At 39.9% G+C, this 24,025-nt stretch overlaps 1 protein-coding gene across 3 annotated transcripts in view; it reads right to left on the bottom strand.

Moving 5' to 3' along the window:
* TMCC3 (transmembrane and coiled-coil domain family 3) overlaps positions 1 to 24,025 on the bottom strand; it is a 115,011-nt gene continuing 90,986 nt past the window's right edge. For all 3 annotated transcript variants that reach the window (XM_054988387.1, XM_054988386.1, XM_054988388.1), the window contains 3 exons: positions 9,087 to 10,000; positions 7,999 to 8,134; positions 1 to 7,111 (listed from right to left, as the gene is read on the bottom strand). In XM_054988387.1, the coding sequence (XP_054844362.1) occupies positions 6,809 to 7,111; positions 7,999 to 8,134; positions 9,087 to 10,000 (1,353 nt within the window). In that variant the 3' untranslated portion in view covers positions 1 to 6,808. The remainder of the gene's footprint in view (positions 7,112 to 7,998; positions 8,135 to 9,086; positions 10,001 to 24,025) is intronic.

Below are 24,025 nucleotides of genomic sequence, written 5' to 3'. Positions count from 1 at the left end.
GAAATTTAAAAACTTTTATTTTTAAAAAGTCAAGAGCTCCTTGAGGCAATCATGATTGCCCTATGAAATATATAGAACACAGTAAGGAATGCTAATCACACATATTTACACAGTGCCACACAAAATGAAAGTGGTATGATTACACACTGTATGTTACATACATTGAGACAAATTTTCCATCCAATGTAGATAGACTGTTAGTAGACTTTTAAATAGATTTTTTCCACATTGGCATTGTCTTACGAAAACAAGGAAAGGAAGGACAACTTGGGGTACAACTTAATCCACCAAACATATGCAATAAATTAAAATTTTACAGGACAGTCAACCAGCCCCCATGCAAACAGTATGTACAATGTTTTCAAATTCATACTGGGAATCAGACTCTAAATTAGGACTGATGTGTGATAAGAGATTCCCACATACATTTCAGAAATTTGCAGTGTTCTTCCTGAAATAATATAACTTGTTCTAATGTAAGGTTAACTTAAATGTAAACACAACTTATTCTACTTTGCACAGCCCCCATTCTATAGTCACATTTAACACCACACACACACAGTGCTGTAGATTAATCGTAGCTTCCCTTTATAGAACTATCTTATACAATATGTAAATTATGGGTTGGATCAAAAGCTGACAGAAGGTAAAAACTTTCACTGATGTGCCCCTCCTGCTACAGAGTTCCATCCACATCACACCCTGCTCTCTTTCTGGAGGGGAGTTGTCTCTTCACCCTCAGAGACAGTGATTCAGAATTTCAGAGGAAGAAGAGTCATGGGAAATTTCCATTCTGTAAGTGAAGCTCCACTCAAGTTACTCTGAATCCAACCCACAGTATTTAGAATTTGTGCATGTTTTATATCTCCCACTTATAAACATCAATAGCAAAGCAGCAAGAATCTCATAAAAAAGCACCATTGAATTCCATGACTAAGACAAAACACATAAGGCAAAGTTATGTGAATGAAGATTCAAGCATTCAGTAACCACCCATGGAATAATTTTGTTCTGGGAAAATTATATAGCAGTTTCAAGCTTCATTTGTCTTGATTCCATACTAGCTTGAAAATAAGTTCATTTACCTATACACATAAAATGTGTAGATGTAACCAGTATGTTTGCAAACCCCACAGAACTTCAAAGCTGATTCAAAAGCAGTTTAATAAAAATAGAGGGAGATCCTAATACATTCCAGATTAATATTTTTTTATCACGAGACAGGTTTTTTTCTTCAGTTTGATTCCTCAGTTAAGTTGTTTTCAGTGAACTTCTGTCTTGCAAACATTTAAGGGACTGGTTATAGTTGCTTGTTTCATGTTCATACAGTGACAAACATGCATTTACTGCTATATAAGGTATGTAAAAACTAATAGGAACCATGTGGTACCCCTCAAACAACCAGTTTTTTATTTTAGCTTTCTATCATTAGACTTTAAAGTATCAAAATAATCCTTTTTGTTCTTGCTGCAACAGACTAACATGGCTACCCCTCTAGAATAATGTGTGTGATAATATATTACAGTTCTATACAGAGATATCTGGGTGACTTGAATGTATGCAGACTTGATTGAAACAAACTAGTACCTGTACCAGTTGTTCAGATCCATACTGGAGTAGATATATGATGCTTTTAACTTTAAATTTTGGGAAAGTAACACTGATTTTTTTTAAACAAAAAGGTTAATTTACAAACTAGTAAAAGTGGTAAATACAACCATGTATGTACTACTGGCATTATTAGCATTTTTTGCAAATATATTTATGATAAGGGGCAAGTCAAAACACTTGGTTTTGATCCATTCTCGTTTAAATCAAGTGGAATAAATCAGTTTAAGTGCAATTAACTCTGACTTGTCAATTTGACTAAATTGTGTGCATCATATAACCTCTAAATTCTGATCACATCCCTCCAACAGTATTAATATAATGGACTCTTCATTCATCTATGCCTTTAATTAGCACATTATTAAATATAATCTGATATCTTTGTTGTATTTTTAGGATGAAGGAAGTGACCCATTTGCTGCACAGTGTTACACTTGCTAAAGTATGAACAGCAATTTCCAGTGTTTTTGGAAGGGGGGTTGATAGGGATGCATATGCAACCCAGTAGAAGTAAGGATTCCCCCATTGGCCCTCCAATAAGCCTGGGCAAGTCATGTTGTTTAACGTATTTCAAGAAACTGCCAGTGGGGCAAGATTATATTGATTGTTTGAAGATGTTAGGACCTAAAATACTCTTCAAGATTTTATGCTTCTCAACTATCAACAAAACCAGTTTTGACTTTTGCCAGTGTCACTTACAGTCTGTCACTAGACATGGAATCCTTCCAGATTTACAATCTGTAAAGCTGAACGCCTGGTAATTAGTAAAGCTGTAAAGCTGAACACATTGGTAATGGCTACAATGTCACCTTGATTTGTTTTGAGGGTTGTCATCACGCTCTTCAGTGGCTTCTGTCATCCTTTCCCCCCCAATTAAACTGCTAATGTTCTACTCGGTTCCTCATATTTTCCCCTACATTTGGAATTCTCATATCAAAAAAACCTCTAGGCTGAGAAATTGGTATAAAATATATAGGCTTCAAACTGGAATGTTCAGATTTCAAACATGCCAATTTCAAAAAAAGTACAGCCAGTTGTAGCAGTTGTTTGTTTTAATATGGGAACTTGGTCTTTTGTGCACTGTGGGTCTTACATTTTTTCCTGCGTGTTTCTAGAATATGTAGCTTCATTTAATACATGGCCCATTTCTCCCATTTCTGTGCACCCCATACAACAATATATTATATTGATATGGTTCTGATTACATGCTATCCTTGTTCAACATTGTTGGCTTCCATAGTGAATATTGGATAGTTAGATTTGGCAGAGGTTGAGGTGACATCAAAACGATTTCAGTTAGCTGTTTTTTGGCAAACAAGGGTGCAGCCAAGGACAGAAGATGTCAGTTACTCTAAGATTTCAAGTAAATGTAGAGAGAATTCTGATATAATATTTACTATCCATGAGATAACATTTGGAATTATTCTCATGAATGTGTGAATGGAGAAAATTCTTACTGGGATGTGTCATCCTGCAACTTCAAGGCCTTTCTGTGTAACTTCATTTTAACAGGTTTTATCACAGCTCCAGCATAAGCATGGCTAAAATAAATTATGGGTTGTAGTAAAAGTACTTGGTGAATTAGGAAGAAGATGGTAGAAAGTTTTAATTTGTTTTGTTTACAAAGAGACAGCTACCAACAATTAGGCTCCACATTTTGTAATTTTTAATGAATACTTTAAATTTCAGATAGGCCATCCTGCTGTACTACACATGTAAAATAGGAGAAAGTAAAAAAATCCCTATTCTTAACAGTGCATCTGTATTAAGAAATTTAGAGTGCTGCAGCACTTGAGGGGGTCAGTTTCTTAAGAAGTTACTGAGCTAGAGCCAGAATTAGGAATTTTAAAAACTATTAGTACTTTAGAAAAAATTTTCGCAGTGGAAAAGTCTTTTCTAATGTGAAGCATAATTTTTGACAGAGGAGCTGGAAAATCCCAACAGTGATGACTTACAATGCTGTTTAGATTAATAAAGATGGGAAAGCACTTTTTTTAACAGAAGGAAAAACCAAGATGTTCCAAAGCTGCGTCACAAGGTCTGCTAATCAAAACAAGGGAAATCCTTTGAAGGGAAAGGATGTGTAGGATCTGGACTAAATCCAAGGAAAACAAATGAATACCTTTATACTGAACAGGCTTCACAGGAGTCTTGAGAAAAAAAATAACATTCAGTTTGCATGTTAATCCTCAAGTGACAGTGCATAATCCATCACTATGAATAATGGTAGTTTAAGAAGGGTACTTTGACAACAACATCAATCAAGGTCAAACCACATATTTAGGATGAAAATCACAATTAAAAGGACTTATAGGGTACAAACTCCTAATGTAACAATTAGGAATTACCCAGAAAACTTCTAATTGTGACAAAAACATTAGGAAGCAACAATCTTAAAAAAGCAGAAAAGGACTATGGTTAAAACAACAGAAGATACAATTTGAAGTCAGACATTCAGTTTAGTTTCCTCCCTTTTAGAAACTTCTAAATGCTTTACTTTACATGCTTTACTTGCAAAGCATTCTGTTTATGAAAACTCAGTGAAAGGACAGTATAACTTTAATGGCAGTTTAGTTTATATGCCACACTTGACAGTTAAGTGGAGGTTCTGCAGAGTTTTACAGGGCTGAACTAACATTCAAATGTAGCAGGTTTTAAAACAAAGTGCCTGTTGGGTCCACTGTCCTCTGGATTACAGAAAAATAAACAGTTAATTTTTGACACTGTGGAGTTAGGCTGTTTTGTTAACAAGTTACTTAAATTACCGATGTTTACATTGTAAAGATGCACATCCTCATAAGATATTAATTCTGAAAAAGCCTATCAACCTTCCAGATTTGGGGCTTTCCCAGGTGGGCATTTAGATGATTGCCAGGGCTGCCATTGCTGGTTTCCCAGCATGGAGAATAACAAAATGAATGTATTGTTTAGAACAAATATGTTTAATAAAACACTTCATTACAATGTATCTGGGGAAAGGACAATTTGGAGCAAAAAAATTAACATTCCTTTGCCAGCTGCTCTCGTCCTCCACTTTTTCCCCAGGCCTCTTTCTGCCACCACCTCTGGGAATTCCAAATCTGTGTCTGGAACAACAGCCTCAGGGATGGGGAGAAGCAGTATGGGAAGAGGCAAGCATTTCCCCCACCGCAGCACTTCTCTGCTCCAAACTGCCACATCCCTATAATGCTTTAAAGAAAAGACTCACATCATTACGTTTTTTTTTAAGCTGCACTGGCATGCAATATTTAGTTATACCTGAAGTTGCTGGGCAGTTTTGATACTTTGACTAGCAAGTGCACTTTATCTGAGAATGGAGGTTGTTGTAGCATCACAAGCACCTACTGGATGGTGGCTGATGCTACCTGGAGCTTCACTAATTTAGCTGTGCCATTTAAGCTGTACCATTCTAAATACCAACTTAAAAAACCAAGTTCCTTTTTCAAAATTTGCACATTCCCCTGCTTTGACAACCAAAAGCAGATGTCCCCACAATTTAAAATAAGTAATCTTTTCTTCAACTATCTGTGGCGGCAAAGCTCCTCTTTACCCTTCCATTACAGAAGCACTTCCACCAGCAGAGCTCTTCATCTAGAAGTGCTTTAGAAACACAACCCACCAGGAATTTCTCATGTAAGCTTCACTGAAATAAATGGGAAATGCACAACAGGATAGCAGTATGTTGGTTGAATAGGATTCAAGCCAATTAACATAGGCAAATGATGTTATAATTGTCCCCCTAACCAAGATTAAGAAATAAGCAGATGCACTTTCATCTTTAAAAAAACCCTTATACTCCAACACATACACTAGTATAATATTCCATCTGATTACTCCTCATCAGATTTATTGAACTATCGTATACAAGTGGTTCTTTAACATGAAGTTTTATTTTAATACAAATTTCACAGTGATAGCGGTGTTACTGTAGATTTGAGAATATCACCCTGCCATAGCTGGATGTTGGTAGGACAACAACAGTAGTCAACGTCAGAAAAATGCTGACAGGTGAGTTGGTTGATCTGTAGGTAGCTAGGAGGAAGAGAGCACTGAGCTGGAGTGCATTAAAGGGCATGGAAAAAAGAACAAAACCAAAATGGTTGTAAGTTTAAAGCTGGTTGTACTACTCCACTCATTTTGTTTTTTCTATACACGTCATTGCACACCAGAGCCCTTTTCAGGAATTGCCTCTGACTATGTGTATGGTGAGAACGTGCTACACACAATTCTTCTGATACGTGTGATACCATTTTGTCTGAAAGGGGAAATGCACGTACTTCCAGCTATAGTATATGCATACCAGAAGTCGGAACACAATTCTGGTTCACATGCTCCAAAGCTAGAATATATGGATGTTACCACTTTTAGACCAAATGCCATATATTGGAAAGATCATGTGTAGTGCATTCTCCCTGTTCACACAGTCAAAAATAACACTTGAAAAGGGCTTTGGTATGGTCACAATACCCAACACCGCAGGACTACCATTTCTCTTATTCTGCATTTCTGTCAAAATGGTATTCCTTTTAGGCCACAGAGATTTCCCTAAAATGCATGGAAATTTCTTTGATATACAATAGTTTTGACAGATCATCATTCATTCAACACAAGTCAGCCATTTATATATTTTAAGTTCAAAAAATTCAGAAGAGAATATTAACTTAGTTGTAAGGCAAGAACTCTCCAGAAACAGTTAAGCAAGAATACTCGTCAATTCTTGGGCCGACATCAATAATATCCCAAGAAATACCAAAATCCATCACAGATTCTGCTTATTAGATGGTGGTAATTGGGCAATACAAAAAACATAGCTAGTCTTTCCCAAGGTGTTTTGAACTCAGTTTATTATTTGCATATGTTCTATAAAGGGGTGAGAAACTAGTTATTTAAAAGGTGAAATGATGTAATTACCATATATTAGTACATGACTCTCCCAACTAGGACTGTTGTTTCTTATTCTACACCCCTCCTAGAACAGTTGATTAGATTAAGGCAAAAAGATTTACATAAGTAACAAATTTATAACAAATTCAGTTCATTCCATGCAGTGCAACTGATCACCAGCCAGGGAGTGACCTTACATATTCATATTCCAGCCAGAAATTCCTAATCTAGTCGGCACAGTTACACTGCAAAATTAAAGATCTTTGTTTAGAAGTATTTCTTATATTAAAAATAGAAAAGCTCTGGATTTGTAGATTCATCTTGGTATAATCATCTTTTCTATGGCACAGACAATGTGATCCCAGTTTTTGCATAAAATTGCAAGGACAGTCACCGCAGAAAAAGTGCAGATAATATGGAAACGGCTCCTCATCATAGGAGCAATAAACTTTGCTATAGTCGAAACACACACTAGGATGACAGTCATAAAGGCCAAGACTACATTTATACACTTCCCAAGTAGCACTTTGGCATTAACAGTTTCTGACTGCAGGGCTTGCTGTTCTTGTTGATGAATCTCTAGTTTCGAAACACGGGTCTGGCAAGATTCCAAGGCTTCCTATTGACATAAAGGGAGGGGGGGAATAAAGAACAGGATCAAGAATCATCGCTTTTATACACAAAACAGATGTCTATTTTTACATGGTTAGGAGAAATTCTAATGTACAAGAGTCAGTCTCCCTCACTGATAATATTTTTAAAATTAATTCCCAGTAGTTTGATAACTACATTCAAAATTGCAAATATACCAGCAATAATTGTAATTCTTCTAGAATGAGAAAAATGTACAAGAACCAACATTTATGATTTGCATCATGTTCTCTAGTTACTGACTGATAAAAACTTGAATTTGTACAGCATTTTAATGTTCTTCAATATCCTTACATCGTTCATTATCACAGCAGCCATGTGAGAAATATTATATATTTTCCATGGAGAACTGTGTTAGAGAGTCAGTTCATATGTTTACAGGAATAATGTAGTGGTCCCTCCATGAATCCATCTCAAGACACAACTGTTTGGTCAGAACTGGTGGTCAAGATGTGCAAGTTCAGGATGTAGAGATTCTCTAAAGTTGTAGAAGTTATATTTTGGTCCCACTGGAGAATCTCAATAGGAAACATGAAGTATATGTGCTTTTTCCACCTTTGTTTCCAATTTAATTTAATTGGATTTTTATGTTGCTTTTCTCCTCAAAAAGACCCAAAAACATCTTGCAGAAATTTCCAAAATACATAACCAATTTAAGCCATACAATTTAAATATAGGAAACAAACTCACTAGGCCGGCAAATGTGGGTCCCCAGATCCAAAGCTGCTCTTAAATTTAAACCCAGTTCTATTAGCTCCCAAATCCAATGCTCTTCTCCTTGGCTACAGTTATAACTAACAGTCTTTGGAAACAGTAACAAAAGGGATCAATTATTTAAATTTTAAAACTTGATACCTGGACATCTCGTGACCGCTCGTAGGCCTGATATGCTACCTTTTCTTCAATACTAGCTAGCTCTTGTTTCAAGTTGGCTGTTTCATGCTGATGGAGGTCCGTTAGATCGTTCAGCTGGTCTTCTAATCGTTCATACCTTCACAATAGCAAAAGATTTTTATATATATAACTTTGTGAAGACCTTGTGAATATTAAAGAGTATATATTTTATTTGTAAATAGTGTCACCACCTTACTGTATTAGGATAACTAGCTTTTGCCTGAGCTGAGATCCTAAAGGACACCACAATTAGAGATAACCTTTTTTTTGTACATACACTGAACGATATAAACACTTTACAAGTAATTTTGTTATTCATTAACTTTTTTGTATGGAAGCTGCCAGAGGGGCAGCAAGACTGTAATCTCTACATTTGGTTAAGGAAATCAACTTGGACCTTGACAACAAATCTAATTTCTTTCCTTGACTGCACACCAAACTCTGGGAATATGTAAATGCACATGGCTGCTTTACACATTGATGCAATATATGACATGTCTGCCTCTACCAATACAAATGGCAGGGCACTGCATCCTAGACATTGTTACCATTTTATGAGTACATGCAATTTATTTCTGTGAACCTATTTTTTAAAAAGTGTGAAACAGCTCCCAGTATTAGAATTTAGACAAATGCTTGCTGTCCACTGGGACTGACTAACAGTTAGCTATGGAATCATTTTGTCTGAAATCAAGACCCCCGAAGTATTAGCACATCCTCAGACAGTAATCAGAGGAGTACAGGATAACATTCACAACATCAACCTGCACAAAATGGTACACCATGGACGTGTCGCTAGTCTTGACTTCTTCTGGCTCCTTTGCTGCCCTTTCCTGACTACTCCTTGATTCTCTGATTACACATAGGCTCAATTAAGCCTTTGTTGTTTGTGCCCAGAAAAACCCAAACTGAGGCCTGTGAATCCCTGTTAAAAGAATGAGATCAGACACACCAGCTCATCCTTCCCTTTGTTGTATTGTCACTCACCCACATTACCATCAGTCTCACTTACCTGTACAAGGTAATTTCAACAAAATAAAACAAGATACCTGTATCTTTCCTCCTGCAGTGTTTGAGAAATAAAGCCATAGTCTCTTTTGAACTGCACTTTTAAATTCTCTATATCCTCTGCTAATTGGGATTGTGCTTCCTTTATTTGTCCCAGCTCCTCCAAAATCATGGAAAGCTTTCCGTGGCTGATCAGAGCGTTTGTCCCAGCATGACCAAAGGATTGGTTTCCATTACTGTCTGCAGAGCCAGATGTTCCACTTGAGCACTCATCATCACTTGCATATTTTGGCTTGGCCACAATAGTAGCACTGCCACCATATGCCCTAGAATTAGTTTCAGGCCTGAAGTCATCCAAGCTACTCTTTAGGTGAGCAATATTGTCAGCACTACCAAACTTATTCCGGATCAAGTTTGCAAACTCTCTTGATTTGCTGAATACAAACACTGGGGGCGTTAAGGAGACACCTGGAACGCCTGCCTTGCTTTCACTGCTGTGGCCAGTAATACGAGATTTTCCATGAGGATCCTTTAAAGAGTGCTGTATTTCCTTTAGGCTGTCCTTGGAAGTATCCTTGGTACTTTTGGAGGAACCATTTTGTTCAAGGTCCTTGAGCTTTCTGTGATATTGTTCCAGTTTCTTCTGCAGTTGGGCAATGGAGTGGGCAGACTTTTGGTTCTTCTTTTCAAAGACTTGTTTAATTCGCCCCGCTTGCTGCTTGTCTGCACTGTTCACCAGCTTTAAATATTCTGCCACATTCCCATCCCGAGCTGTCTGTTCTATTTTGATCTGTTCTGTGATTTTCAAAATCTTTTGTTTTAAGCTGTCTGCGCTGAGTTTTACTTTTTGAAATTCAAATACACCATCAGGTACATCAAAGTTGAGGTTAGTGTCTGAACCCCCACGCCGAATGTTAAGAGGCAAGCTGAGAGTATTCATGTCATGTCTTTCTACCTATAAAGAAGATGGAAATTCAAAATGGGTGAGAGGTTTCCTTATATACAGAGTTGATTTCCATGAAGTGATTCATAAATAATTCTAAGCAGAATTTAATTTATGACCACAAAGTATGATTAATCTTGTGGTGAATATTCAGCCAATGCAGAAACTGGAGATGGAGGAGTATTCTGCTCATTAAGCTATTGATGGTACAAATGTGCTCAAGTAACAAGAGATGCAACAGATGACTTCACTTGAAATAGTAAATACTAGGTATCAAATGATGGACTATCGCCATAGTCCGTGAACTATGTGTTCAGTCACAAAGTAAAAACTGTGTTAATTTACGCAAAGATATTACATATAAAAACACCATAGGTTTTTTTCTGGTTGTTTGCTAAAAATAATAATAATAAGGATGATAATCTCATTTTCTTAATGATGCTGTAGTGGTTTCAATATATAACTAATTCTGGCTCTCACATAAAGCACAAGTTGTAATTGTTTTTAGAGACCTGATAAACATTACTTCATCCAGCTGGACTCTGCAAAATTGTTCAACATGTTTGCAGTCTTCTGTAAAAATCTCTCGGTTCCTGAGTCAATCATAGATTCCACACCCCCCCCTCTCTTACAAGGTAAATCCAGCTTCCTTCTATTAATGCCTTTAACAGATTTAATAATAATAATATTTGATTTATATACCGCCCTTCAGGACAACTTAATGCCCACTCAGAGCAGTTTACAAAGTATGTCATTATTATCCCTGCAACAAAACACCCTGTGAGATGGGTGGGGCTGAGACAGCTCCAGAGAACTGTGACTAGCCCAAGGTCACCCAGCTGGCTTCAAGCAGAGGAGTGGGGAATCAAAACCGGCTCTCCAGATTAGAGTCCCGTGCTCTTAACCACTACACCAAACTGGCTCTCCAGAATGTCCACCACTGATTGTTTCCACTGTTTTGCCTGAAGCTTGGATAGTGGGGGGCAAAACAGTGGAACCAGACTTTCCCTCTTACATATTACATAGTACTGCTTTTACATTTAAAGCAAAGTTTTTTTCTAAAAACAGACAAAAGCATTTTTAAAAATATTGCAACACTGCTCAGCAGGAGGAAAGGGAAGTTCCCAGCAATATTAGACACCAGCCAATTACTACTGTGCAGCTTCTGCAGTAAACTATAGGAACTGGTTCTCTTGGAGCTCAGTCCTGAAGAGGATTAGGTACATTTGATAACTCAAAAGACAAAAATCAAGAGACGTGCACTTCCCAAGAGCATTTCTACAGCAATTCTTTTTATGAACACAGGCAGTAAACCTGTTTTCCACAAAGCTCTGAGAAACACAAGATTTGTTTGCCATCAGATCTTGGCACAAAAAAAGCAAAGCCTACCATTTCCAAAACTGCTGAAGATATCCAAAGGTTTTCAGACTGGTTGCTGGCAAGTTTAATTATATTTTAATAGCAGCCTGGAAAATGCCTTCAAAACGTAAAATGTCCAAAGTAATATTAGTATTACATGCAAGTTATAACCTGTTAGATACTTTGCACATTGAACTTGATAAGAATTGTCACACTATGTAATAAATGGAGACAAACATTATTAACCCGATACTTGGCTACAGCCATGCAGATTGTTGATAATTGAATATGGTTTGTCTAACCAAGTGGCAATTCACAAAGATACTAAACCTTTCCTTATACAACATTTCAGATTGTGCACAGCACATGCATGCCATAGTCCATGTTATTTTTAAGGACATGCTTACATTCCCTCTGCATGATGCTCATCCCAACAACAAAACCCAATATGGATGGGGACCAACATACCTGAAGGACCACCTATCTGACCACTGCGGTCATTTTCAGAGGCCCTACTTTGGATGCCCCACCTTCCAAAATTAGATGGATGGCAACCAGGAGATGGCATTCTCAGTAGTGGCTCCAAAACCCTGAACTCTCTCCCCAGGGAGATTTGCCTGTCCCTTTCTGTGGCCCTCTTCTGCCAACTGGTGAAGACTTTTTGGCAGTCACTCAATGATCCCTCCTCTCTCCCAAATGTATTTAAACTGTTATTTTTATCATGTGTATTTATTTTAAATTCTGGTTTTAAATAGTTTTTATTATGTATTTATGTGTTGGTTTAAATGGCTTTAAAGACGATATTTAAATTTGTATATTTTAAATTCATTAGCCACCTTGGTGGCCCTGTGAGGGCAGAAAAGTGTGTGTGTGGGGGAAATTGTTAATAAATAATAATAAATACACACAGCTGCCCTGTCAGCTATACAAGTTAGCTCCTAGGAACATGCAGTCAGACTTATATATCCAGGAGACTCAGATAAAACTCAATTAAAACAGTAAAATAGTAAAATAAAAATATACTGAGATAAAAGCCACAGCGCTCCGGATTACGTGTCTGGTCTGGTCGCCATCTTTGATCAATGTCTAATAATAAATACATGGACCATCATCCTCAGCACTCAAGTTACTGTCACTCTTAACTCTCTCACCATAACGGGTTGGAATACAGACAGTGACAGATCATGGTTGTGTGAAACTTCTCTCAAAAGCTTCTACTTTTGAAATTGGGATTGAGAGGCTAAATAGAGCCCCAATGCTGAGTATTTTTTGTTTTAAAAAATAGCTTTGAGGAAGGGGTACTTGAAATGGACCACTGGACATTTACCATGAAGGGTCCTTCTTCTCTGAGAAACAGAGGACATCTTGGGTGATTCGCACCATCCAATCAGGGAGGCAGGAACTCAATTATTTCTTCCTCTTCCTGTTGGTGTGTGGGTCACTCCTTCCTCTCAGTAACTCAACATGAAGAATTTAACTTTAACTTTTAAACTCTGAAATGCAAGAGGAAGAAAGATATCAAAAGGAAGCCTAGAACTTGAGGGAGAAGCAAGGAGAGACCAGCAGACGAAGACCCTGAGAGGACAAGGTGTCCTCCGTTCCTCAGAGGAGAAGGACCCTTCACGGTAAGTGTCCAATGGTCCATTCTCCCTCTGAGGCGGAGGACATCTTGGGTGCTCCCAAAGCAGTCAGTTTCCCTTGGATGGGGAGTGGGCTTCATTCTGGAGCACATGTTGAAGCACTCTTCTCCCAAAGGCGGCATCCACCGAGTCGTATGTATTTAGCCTATAGTGTTTTGCAAATGTTGAGAGTGATTACCATGTGGCAACCTTGCACACTTCTTCAACGAATGCTTGGTTGCTGAACGCCACATTTGTAGCTGCGCTTCTCATAGAGTGCGCCATAATGCCTTCTGGAATCTCTGTTTGATACTCTGTATGCCTCTGTGATGCATGACCTGATACACCATCCTATGGCCACTAAAGACATTTTTCTCCCAACATTAGAAGGGCTGATGTTAATGAAGATGGAATCTGACCTTCTGATGTCCTCTGTCCTATTAGGGTAAGTTTTGAGGGCCCTCCTTACGGCCGGACAGTGCCATTCCTTCTCCTTGGGGTGTCTTGGCGATGGGCAGAAGGAAGGTAGTTTAATCTCTTGACTTCTGTGAAAGATGGAACTTGTCTTTGGGATAAAAGTAGGGCCCATGCGCAGGATCACCTTGTCTTTGTGGAATATGCACAAGTGAGGTTTCAGTGAAAGAACGCTGAATTCCTATATTCTCCTAGCGGAAGTGATAGCAACTAGGAAAATAGCCTTTAATCTCAGCCACTTCAGTGGGATTTTCTTCAGTGGCTCGAACGGTGGTTTGGTCAGAGCTTGGAGAACGATGTTGAGTCTCCAAGTTGGAAATCGATGGACCGTCGGCGGGCTTAGCAAGGTTGCCCCTTTAACAAAGCGCTGAACATGAGGTTGGTTAGACAACTTTTGTCCATCCATAAGTGGCAAGATCGAGTCCAGGGCTGCGATCTGCCTCTTGATAGTGGCCAGCTTTAAGCCTGAGTCCAGGCCGTCTTGTAAGAACGTCAACACCTCACTGAATGATGGGTGTAGAGGGTCTACCTTCTTCCTTCTAGACCACCTGGTGAAGGCCTTCCAAGTGGTGCTATATATTCTTATTGTCGAACCCTTTCTTGAGGCCAGTATAGTACTGACTACTTTTGGTTGGAAGCCTAGGCTAGTTAGGGAGCCCCTCTCAATTTCCAGGCAGTCAGACACAAATCAATCTGGATGAGGGTGCCAGATGGGACTCTTGATGCAGCAGGTCCGGGATTGTCTGAAGTGGTAGAGGAGGCACCTCCTGTAGTGACGAGAACCATGGGCATCTTGGCCACCAAGGAGCTATAACTATGACTTGAGCTCCCTGTTTCTGTATCTTCTGCAGGAGCTTTGGAAGGATGGGTATTGGCGGGAAGGCATACTGTAATCCCTGAGGCCACTGAGAGGTGAGAGCGTCTATGTTCCCTGCGCACGGGTGTTGAAATCTGGACATGAATCACGGCACCTAGTGGTTCAGATGGGATGCGAACAAGTCTGTTATGAGCATTCCAAAATGAGTCATTATTGCCTGATAGGTTTCTCTCTTGAAGGTCCACTCCCCTGGCTGAATAGTTTGTCTGCTCAGCCAATCCGCTTGGATGTTGTCCTGCCCCCTTAAGTGCTCTGCTCGAATTGACTTCAGGTGGGATTCTGCCCAAACCAGGATCTTGTTCGCCTCCTTGAGGAGTGCTGAGGAGCGGGTCTCCCCTTGTCGATTGATGTAAGATTTCGCTGACATATTGTCAGTGCGGATCAGGATGTCTCGGCTTGCAGTCATGTCGGAGAATCTGATTAGGGCTAGCCTGATGGCTCTCAATTCTAGTATGTTGATCAGGAGCCGCAACTCCTCTGGAGACCATTGCCCCTGGGTTGGGATTCCTTCCAAGGATGCTCCTCATCCTGTGAGACTTGCATCCATGAATAACTGGATTACTTGGGGAGTCAGGAAGCTCTTTCCTTCTCTCAGGTTTTGGTCTTTGGTCCACCACAGGAGGCTTTCTTTGACCTTCCAAGGTATGTTTATCGCCATATGCGACTTTGTCATGATGAGAAATTGATAAGGATGTAGTAGCAATATCAGAGCCCGAGAGTGCAGTCATCCCCAATGAATGGCCTCGCAGTTTGCTGTTAATGTGCCCATGAGTTTGGATAGTGTCATCAGGGGTAACAACCTGCTCTGGAGGACTGAGATGATTAGATTCTTGGTCTTCCGTATTTTTTCCTGGGGAAGAAAGAAACCGCACCTTTTCGAGTCGATTATCAAACCCAGGTGTTGGATAGCTTGAGTAGGCTGAAGGGAGCATTTTTCAGGTTTATCAGGAAACCATGATGCTGCAAGAAATGTACTGCTGTCCAGAAGTCCTGTAGCGCGTTTTCTCGGGAGTTGGCTCGGAGGAGGATATTGTCCAGATATGGATGAACATGGACGCCTTTCTCCCTGAGTTAGACTACTGGGTTGATGAGTACCTTGGTGAAGACCCTTGGTGCTGTGTCCAGACTGAATGGCAAGGCACAAAATTGGTAGTGGTTTTGGTTGACATGGAATCGCAAGTAACGGCGATGAGATGCATTGATTGGGATATGAAGGTAAGTTTCCGTCAAGTCTATTGACATCATAAACTCTCCCGGTTGGAGGGCCTGATATTGAATGGAGCGTCTCTATCTGGAATCTTCTTACCCTTAGGAATTTGTTTACGAATTTTAGATCTAATATCGCTCTCCAATCTCCATTCCTCTTTGGAACTGTGAAAAAGATGGAGTAAACTCCTTTGCCTCGTTCCTGGGGAGAGAGAGGTTCTATTGCTTGAATCCTCAGTAGATGGCCGATTGCCTGATGGGGAATATGGTTTCTCTGTGTGTTTTTCCATAGGAGGGATGAGACGAATCTGTCTGGAGGATGGGTTTCAAACTCTATCAAGTAGCCTCTGGAGACAACTTCTAAGGTTCATTCATCTGCTCTACTGGTTCCTGACACGAGTCAGGATTTAGATATTTTGTTCTCAAAGTCCTGTCTGTCCCCTCTGGGTTGGTAAGACCTGTTGGATTTGGTCCCGAAGGGCCCACGCTTGAAGATCTGTTTGGAATTGTTCCAGGACGGACATTTTGCATCCTGTCTTGGCCTAGCCAGGGCAGTAGTTTCGAAAGGACTGTGCCGAACAGGCGTCTGTCAGTTCTGCACAGGGTCCTGGGAAGCGCTTTTTTCTTGTCCTTTGTTTCCACAAGAATCTTGTCTAGGCAGTCCCCGAAGAATTTGTTGCCCTGAAGGAGGTATGCTACAAGGAGGAACTTTGAGCAAATGTCAGCTTGCCAGGCCTGAAGCCAGAGGAGCCTTCTGGCCACCGCAGCCAATGCCAGGGATCATGAAGAAAAAGATATGGTGTCCAAAGTCACGTCTGCGGTGAAGGTGCTTGCCTTGAGAATTCTGTTTGCTCCAGTAAGCGACTATTACCGCTGGGAATTAGTTGCATCAATTTGCGCATCCAAATGACTGATGCCCTTGACACAATGGACGCTGTGGTTGAAGCCTTGATGGTCATTGCCGCCGTCTCATGTGCCCTTCTGAGAAAAATTTCCACTTTTCTATCTAGGCTGTCCTTGACGGAACCTTGACTATCTTCGGATAGAAGTCCTGATGACTGTAGAGCAGCAACTGGTGCGCCTATCCTCAGAACCTGGAATAACTCATATAAGAGGGTAAGGCATATAACTTTTTGGCTGCATTAGAGCACTGTTTGTCGGCAGCAGGCATTTCCCATTCAGCTTTCATTTGTCTTTCAAAATATTCAGGAAATGGGAATACTTTCTCGGCTGTGTTAGCCCTGGGAAAGAATTCACTACACCCTTTGGGCCTAGTCTTGCCTGCTTTAGGGTTCTCATCTCCTCCCCCCACACTCTTTTCCTGCAAGTCCAAAGCTGCTAGAGACTTGGAAAGGAGGTACTGGTAATTCTCCATCTTAAATAGCCCATCAGGCTGTTCTGGAATGGCAACAGCCTCCTCTTCCTCCTCTGACAGGAATTCGCCCTCCTCCCGGTTATCGCTGTCGAAAACCGTTCTCCCCATTGAGACCCCATGATGGCCTGATTACTCAGGGTAACCTTCTGGGTAGCCTTAGTGGCCCAGGAGGCGGGCTTTCTAGGCTTTTCCCTTGAGCTGCCCCGGACAGGGGATGGAGAGGGGGAAGACAGTTCATTGCTGGCCCTGGAAGGTAGCTGGCAAAGTCTTGCAAACTCATCCCTTATAGTCTGCTGGATGAGGGTGAGGAGCTCAGCATAGGGGGAGGGGGAAGTCCCGACATCACTCTGTCACCCCTCTCCATTGCAGCACTCTGCAAGTGCTGGGTTGCACTTGTGGACTCTGAAGTGCCTTCTCCCAGCAGGAGGTTGGCCAGTGCATCTTCCTTGTCCGTTCACGTTTTGGCGTGCTTTCTGCCACTCCTTCCCGCCATTTGAGTTGAGTGCCACAAAGCGCCGCGCTCAGCCTGGAAGCAGAGCTGCACCGATGACTGTGCCTCTGTTGCCTGTTGTCTGGGCTTCTTGGCTGGAATGCACAGCTCCAGAGCCATATCGGTGCTGGGAGCAGGCTCCAGCCACGAAGGCAGGGCTGCACCGGTTAATTGCGAATCGACCGCGGCTGGGACGTTCACAGGGAGGCCAGTTTCCTCTCCGTCTTCCCCCATGAAGCTCACATCAGAATCCATCTCCGATTGGTGGCCAAGCTTGCTCTCGAAGATAGAGTAAGGCAGATAAAAGAGGGGAGATAAGGTAGAAGTAGAAGCAGAAATAGGGTTGAAGAGAAAATGAAAGTGAAAGAAGGATCAGCGAGCACGCTGCAAGCTTCTACTCTCCCTGGAGGCAGGAAAGAACTAAGAGGAGGGGGTGACCCACACACCAACAGGAAGAGGAAGAAATAATTGAGTTCCTGCCTCCCTGATTGGATGGTGGGAATCACCCAAGATGTCCTCTGCCTCAGAGGGAGAAGCAGAGGAGTCGGCAGAAAGACTGTGTATAACCATGTCTGCTCTGCATTTTCTACTCAGTAAATCATGATCCAGGTTGTTTTGACACACACACCCCTTCTGTTTCATTCAGCCTTCAGATAAGTTTCTCCTGCTGTGCTTATTTTAGTGTGACTTCTGATGGAGGTTATGATTTAAGTCAGACCAATATTACCCTGATACTGGGTTTATTATCAATTAATTGGGGGGGGGGGTTGTTGCATATTTTAATTTGATGTAAACTACCTTGAACACTATAGGAAAGCAGAGTATAAATATGGTAATGTCCTATCATGAACAGACTTGCTAAGATCTTGCAAACTGGAGGATGTAGCTTCTTTTATTCAGTCAAGCTATTTCGTTTTGGGCCTTTCTCTTTTCCTACTGCCTTCCACCTTCCCTAGCATTATTGACTTTTCCAAAGAGTCTTGCCTTCACAGGATGTGACCAAAGTACAATAGCCTCAGTTTTGTCATTTTCCTTGTGCAGATTTTTTTTTAATTATTGGATGGTTAACATAACATACATAATGTTATTACATCTTACTTACTGATTATCCCCTATATATATAGTATATGCTCCCCACCCCCTCCCCTCCCCCTTTCCTCTGTTGACTTCCAACAGCACTTCAACCCCCCGTTTCTTGTTACAAATACTATCTCTTAGTTGTCATTTTAAACTTAATGGTAAAGATTTACATTATATCTTATCTTACTTAATAACACTCAAAAGACCATAATTGTCCTTTAACATCCCATCTTTTTTCTAAGAATTTTTTCAATTTCCCCCAATCCTCAAAAAATTCCTTTGGCTCTTGCTCTCTCAGTTTCCTTGTTAATTTGTCCATTTCCATGTGCAGATCTCCGTAACAGTGCTTCATGCTAGATAGTTTGGATGACATTACTAAGAACCTGTTTTCCTTGCCTCCTTCCCAAACTCTTGGATTATCACAGATTGATAGTATCTCCAAAAGAATAGAACATTATCAATGTAGTCAAAAGTAATGTTGGCCACTCACTTCTTCTCAGCATCGGGCAGGCTTTAAGACTTGAGGCAAACAGCTAAATGCTTCAGAAATGATGGAGACATCACTACAGCTAAATTCAGCCTCCACTGAAACAATTCCATTTCAGTGTTATTTAAAGTCAGAAAATGAACAGCTGATAAAAGTTATGAAAAACCTGAAGCTGCACATGAAATATATGACTAAGTAGCATAGGAAGGATCTAGTATCCAGTATGGCACCACTTATGAAATTCAATTTTTAATTCATGTGTATGTGCACACTGACTGTAGTCTAATACCTATTACTGAATATCTGAACAAACCCACTGTAAATGCACAATGACTGATCTGATATTCTACTGTAGGATAGAAGATATTTTCAGAGTCCTGGAAGTTTGAGCTAGAGTAATTAAAATTACAATCCTGACTATACATAGTGACCCGACTGCAAAAGGACAGTGTTCAGATATTCAAGATTTAAGCTCTCTTGCACCCTTTATTTCTGTGCCTTCTAGTATAAAGTGCTCCATTAGGATGGGAGATGGTAAAGTCTTCTGCAGCCACTCGTTTCCTAAAACAGGGCAACTTAATGCAAAATCACATGAATATAAATTGGCACACAATGTTTATGCAAAATCCTGCAAATAATGTTCATCAGGATAAATTGGCTCTCACTCAAACCTCACAATCATGTTTATTTCCTTTAAAAATATTCTAAAAATATATCATAATTGGACCTGAATAGTATTAGAGGTCTCTCTGACATTCCTTTCTCTTGCTCAGAACTAATAGAACCTCCTCCTCTTCTCATAAAAGTAAATTATTCCCTAAACTCTGTGACTTCTCATGACAGTATAAAAACTGTACAAAAGGCAAGTGAGAAAGCAGGTCAAAGTTGAAAAATCATGAAAGTATTAAGTAATCTCATGCAGGAGCTTCACGCTCAGGATGCAAAAGCTGTTATTTTAAGAAGGTGTTTTCTTTTTCCTGAACCACCGAACCAGATTCAATAAAAACTATGGTTAGAGCTTGAGCAGAGTGAATCTATCTTTGCCTTTAACAAGGAAAGACTTTTTAATAAAAAACTTGTTAGACAAATACAGCCGAGATGGAGAAGCACAAGACATCCAAGCATTTGTAAAGGAAATTAAAATCTCATTGGGCTTGTGAAATATCCAGGAAACATCTTGGTTTGTTCCAGCTCTTCATGGACAGCAAGGAGATCCAGCATTTGGGGAAGAAGCCATCTATTACAAAATCACAACTTCAAGCAGGTACACTTTGCTATGGGTATTGACAATGAACATTGTCAATGCTACTTTTATATGACTGAATGATACCAAAGTAAAACACAAAGTGCCTCATAAAGGTGGATCTTCTCCCACCTTCTCCTTCACTCAGCAGACTGATACTGAAAAGCCAATGCTGGAGCTTGAGAGGGGGGACAGCTTCATCAGCAAAAGGGCCACTAGGAATAGCTGCAATGGAGAATAGAACAAAATTACTCCCAATTCCTTCTCCTCCTGATACAGCAAATGCAGCAGAACAGAAGAAAGGCAATTTTATCCAATTGCCCCTCAGTGTAGTTCCTTCAGCCTCGTGGAATTTGCCTATGAAGTCCCACTACCTGAGACTTTTTTCAGTGGCTCCCCTTTTCTTAGTATGTCTAGGGAGTTTTCTCGCTCTCTCAGCACTGCCTTCCAGAATCTGGTGCCAGAAGAAGCTTTTGTTTTTAGCTTTACACACACATGGAGGTACACATGCAAAGAGATGCACTGTATTTATTTTTGTAACACTTTTTCAGTAAAAAGTTAGAAAGCATTTCTGTGTGGAAAGGAAGCAAACATACATGTGGAATGGCATCCAAGTCTTACTACCTGATTTCAGATTATATATATAACATTAGAGCTGTCGTCTCCACCATTTTTGGAATGCACAAATGATTCCATCACACATGGTACTCAAATAAGGGTAATTTCCTTATTAGCAGAAACCTACCCACCCCTTTCCTACCCATTCTTCTGTACAGAGAGGAACACTTCAGTTCAAATGCAAGTTTTGAGTGTAAAAGAGGCTCTAAGGATATACTATTAAACAAAAGGAATAAAACTGCTATACTAATCACCGAAATTATTAAAACCTGCACATGTGAACCATGAGCAAAAGGCCCAGTATTAATTATCAGTGCTCTAACAACCTTAACATTTTTTATTTAGAGTTCTATAATGAAATAATATATTGTTTGTTGTGGACTTAAATTATACAACCATTCTACTTAACCTAGGAAGGCAAAAAAAAATACCGGTCTAATGCAGTAAGGCACAGTTGAAGAAAAGGTAAATGAACTTTACTCCACTGGAATCTTCTGTTGATTTCAATGGGATTGAAGAGAGTATATGGCTGCATTTAGACATCATGCTGCAATCAGGAATAAACACAATAGTACACTCACTCCTTTTGCTTGTGAAGTCAGATGCAAAACTTCCCACTTCTCTGTGGTATCCAAATGCAGCCACCTTGATGAACTGGATTTTTTTTAACTCCCCCAAAATGAATTCTGAACTGCAATTAAATTGAGGTTTAAAATCCCACTGTCTAAACAAACTCCAATTCAGAGAGGTTCCTGCTTTTAGACATCATGGTACATTGAATTTGGAGCAATCTGAGATGTCGTCTATCAAATTCCATGTGCAAAGGAAGAACAGAGGTGGAAGGAGTGAAAGAAATGTGCAGCCATAGCAAGAAGCTATGCTTGTACCAGCTGCAGTTTAACTGTAGCTTGTTGAGGTTTTTTAATGCAGCCTATATATTTTTCCTGGATGTTTTAGTTAAATTCTCAGATAGATATACAAATATTTATGCATGCAAGACTACTTTTATTATTGCCAATTACAGCAGCGTGCATTCATCCAAAGCAGAATGAAAAGTGTGCACACACTATGCATATTGCACATATGTACTCAGGTGATCCACGCAGAATAGCTTATTTACCATGAAGAAGAGAATCAAACCAGGTCACAAAGAACATTTCATCCTAGGCTAATCCTTGCTGTGATGTTGATACAGCTTCTGAGAGCTGCAGAGGAGGAAACAGCACTCACGGTCTGTATTCTAAGTCAACAGTGAGCAAATTAGATTTAAGGATAACAGGCAGCTCCAGATGTGCCATAACAGTTTGGTCAGCACATAGTCTGTTGCTAGTATTCACAGTGCTAGAAATGTAAAAGTCATAATTACATTTTTGTCATGTAGTAGGCTGGGTCTGGATACAAAAAAAGCATTTTTTGGATTACAATACTCATATAAGAGAGCAGATCAGTAAAGCCAGAATGTTACCCAGATCTGGCCTACTACAAGAGACCCAGGGATGGCAACAACAGAACTTACAGCTCACAATTTAAACTGCTCCAATGCATCATCAGTGATCTACAGCCTCTCCTGGATAAAGATGTTTCTCTTTCCCAAGCTTGGGAGAAAGGCTGTTCCTCACTTACAGATAAGCCCGCCCCACCACTTTAAAAAAAAACTGTTTATCAACAACAGTCGACCATCCAACAGAGACACAAACCTTGGAACCGAACCCTGCAGCAGACCTAGATGCCAACTTTGTTCCCATTTACCCTCAGATAATACCATTACAGGATCTAATGGCATCACCTACACCAACTTGGGCTCATCTACTTGCACACCATCCAATTTAATATACACCATCACATGCCAACACTGCCCTTTTACTATCTACATTGGACAAGCGTGGCAGTCCCTAAGAAAGAAAATCAATGAACACAAATTTAACATAAGAAACTGCAATACTCAAAAAACAGTTGGCAAACATTTTAATCTTCATGAACATACTGTTGCAGATCTGAAAGTCACTGTTCTACAGAAAGAACAGCAGGATTTGAGCCTAGTGGCACCTCAGAGACCGCAAGATTTTCAGCATGTAAGCTTTTGAAAGTCAGAGCTCTCTTCTTCAGACACCTTGTTGTCTGAAGAAAGGAGCTCAAACTCTCAAAAGCTTATGCTCTGAAAATCTTGTTGGTCTCTGTGATGCCTCAGGAATCAAATCTGCTGTTCTTCTTCAAGACCAACATGGCAACCCACCGAATCTGTTCTAAAGAAAAGCTTCAAAAGGTATATACGCTATGAAAGGGCTGAATTAGAACTCATAAAAAAAACGAAACACCTGTCACCCTGACTTAAATCGAGACTTGAGATTCCTCACTCATAATCCTAGGACTTTCCTTTTAACAACTCCAACAGACTGTTCCTAACAAGTTGTATCATACTGTAACTCTTTAATGAAAACCCTCATTCTTCAAACTGCCTCTTTGGGTTTGGATCATGCATCTGACGAAGAGAACTTGATTCTCGAAAGCTTATGCTACAATAAAATTGGTTAGTCTTAAAGGTGCTACTGGACTCTTTTTGATTTTGCTACTACAGACTAACACGGCTAACTCCTCTGGATCTTTGGGTTTGTTATTTATCCTACTTTATTGCACTTTTGTTTATCTTCATTGCATGTAAGTGAAGAAACTTTGACCTCTGCAATCATCCATTAAACTACCCAAGTGGTTCAAGTTCCCACACAGGAATTTCACCTGATATATTATACTATTATATTATATACTGCTCAATTCCTTCCTCTTTCCCCTCCCTTTTTGTAATTTTCTGTAAAACTGAGATAATGAGCGAGACAGACAGAGAGATTTTCTACAAGATTCTACTGTAGGAATATTGCTGCTCCCAGTTTAAAGAACAGTATGAAACTGGAAAAAAATTACAATACTTCTCCACAATAGCTCATTCATTTCTATTGTGACTGCTGTGTAGAATATGATTGGCAAATCTTACAGGTCCAAGCTCCAATTTAATATTGTCTGTGACAAGCATGATTTGCAGTACAATCTGTCTCCCCAATGTTTACACTATATTCTTTAAAGAGCATGTAGTCATCACTAACATCAGCATTTATTTAGCCACAGTTTTTTAAATTATGAAACATCAGCAAGAATATCTTTTATAGAAATGTCCAAATATAAAGACCTACAGATTTATTTTACATCTAATTCTTTAG

This window comes from Eublepharis macularius, chromosome 9 (genome assembly GCF_028583425.1).
Source record: "Eublepharis macularius isolate TG4126 chromosome 9, MPM_Emac_v1.0, whole genome shotgun sequence".
Lineage (NCBI taxonomy): Eukaryota > Metazoa > Chordata > Lepidosauria > Squamata > Eublepharidae > Eublepharis > Eublepharis macularius.
Note: the sequence above shows the minus strand (reverse complement) of the source record. Positions and strands in the feature narration are given on the sequence as shown.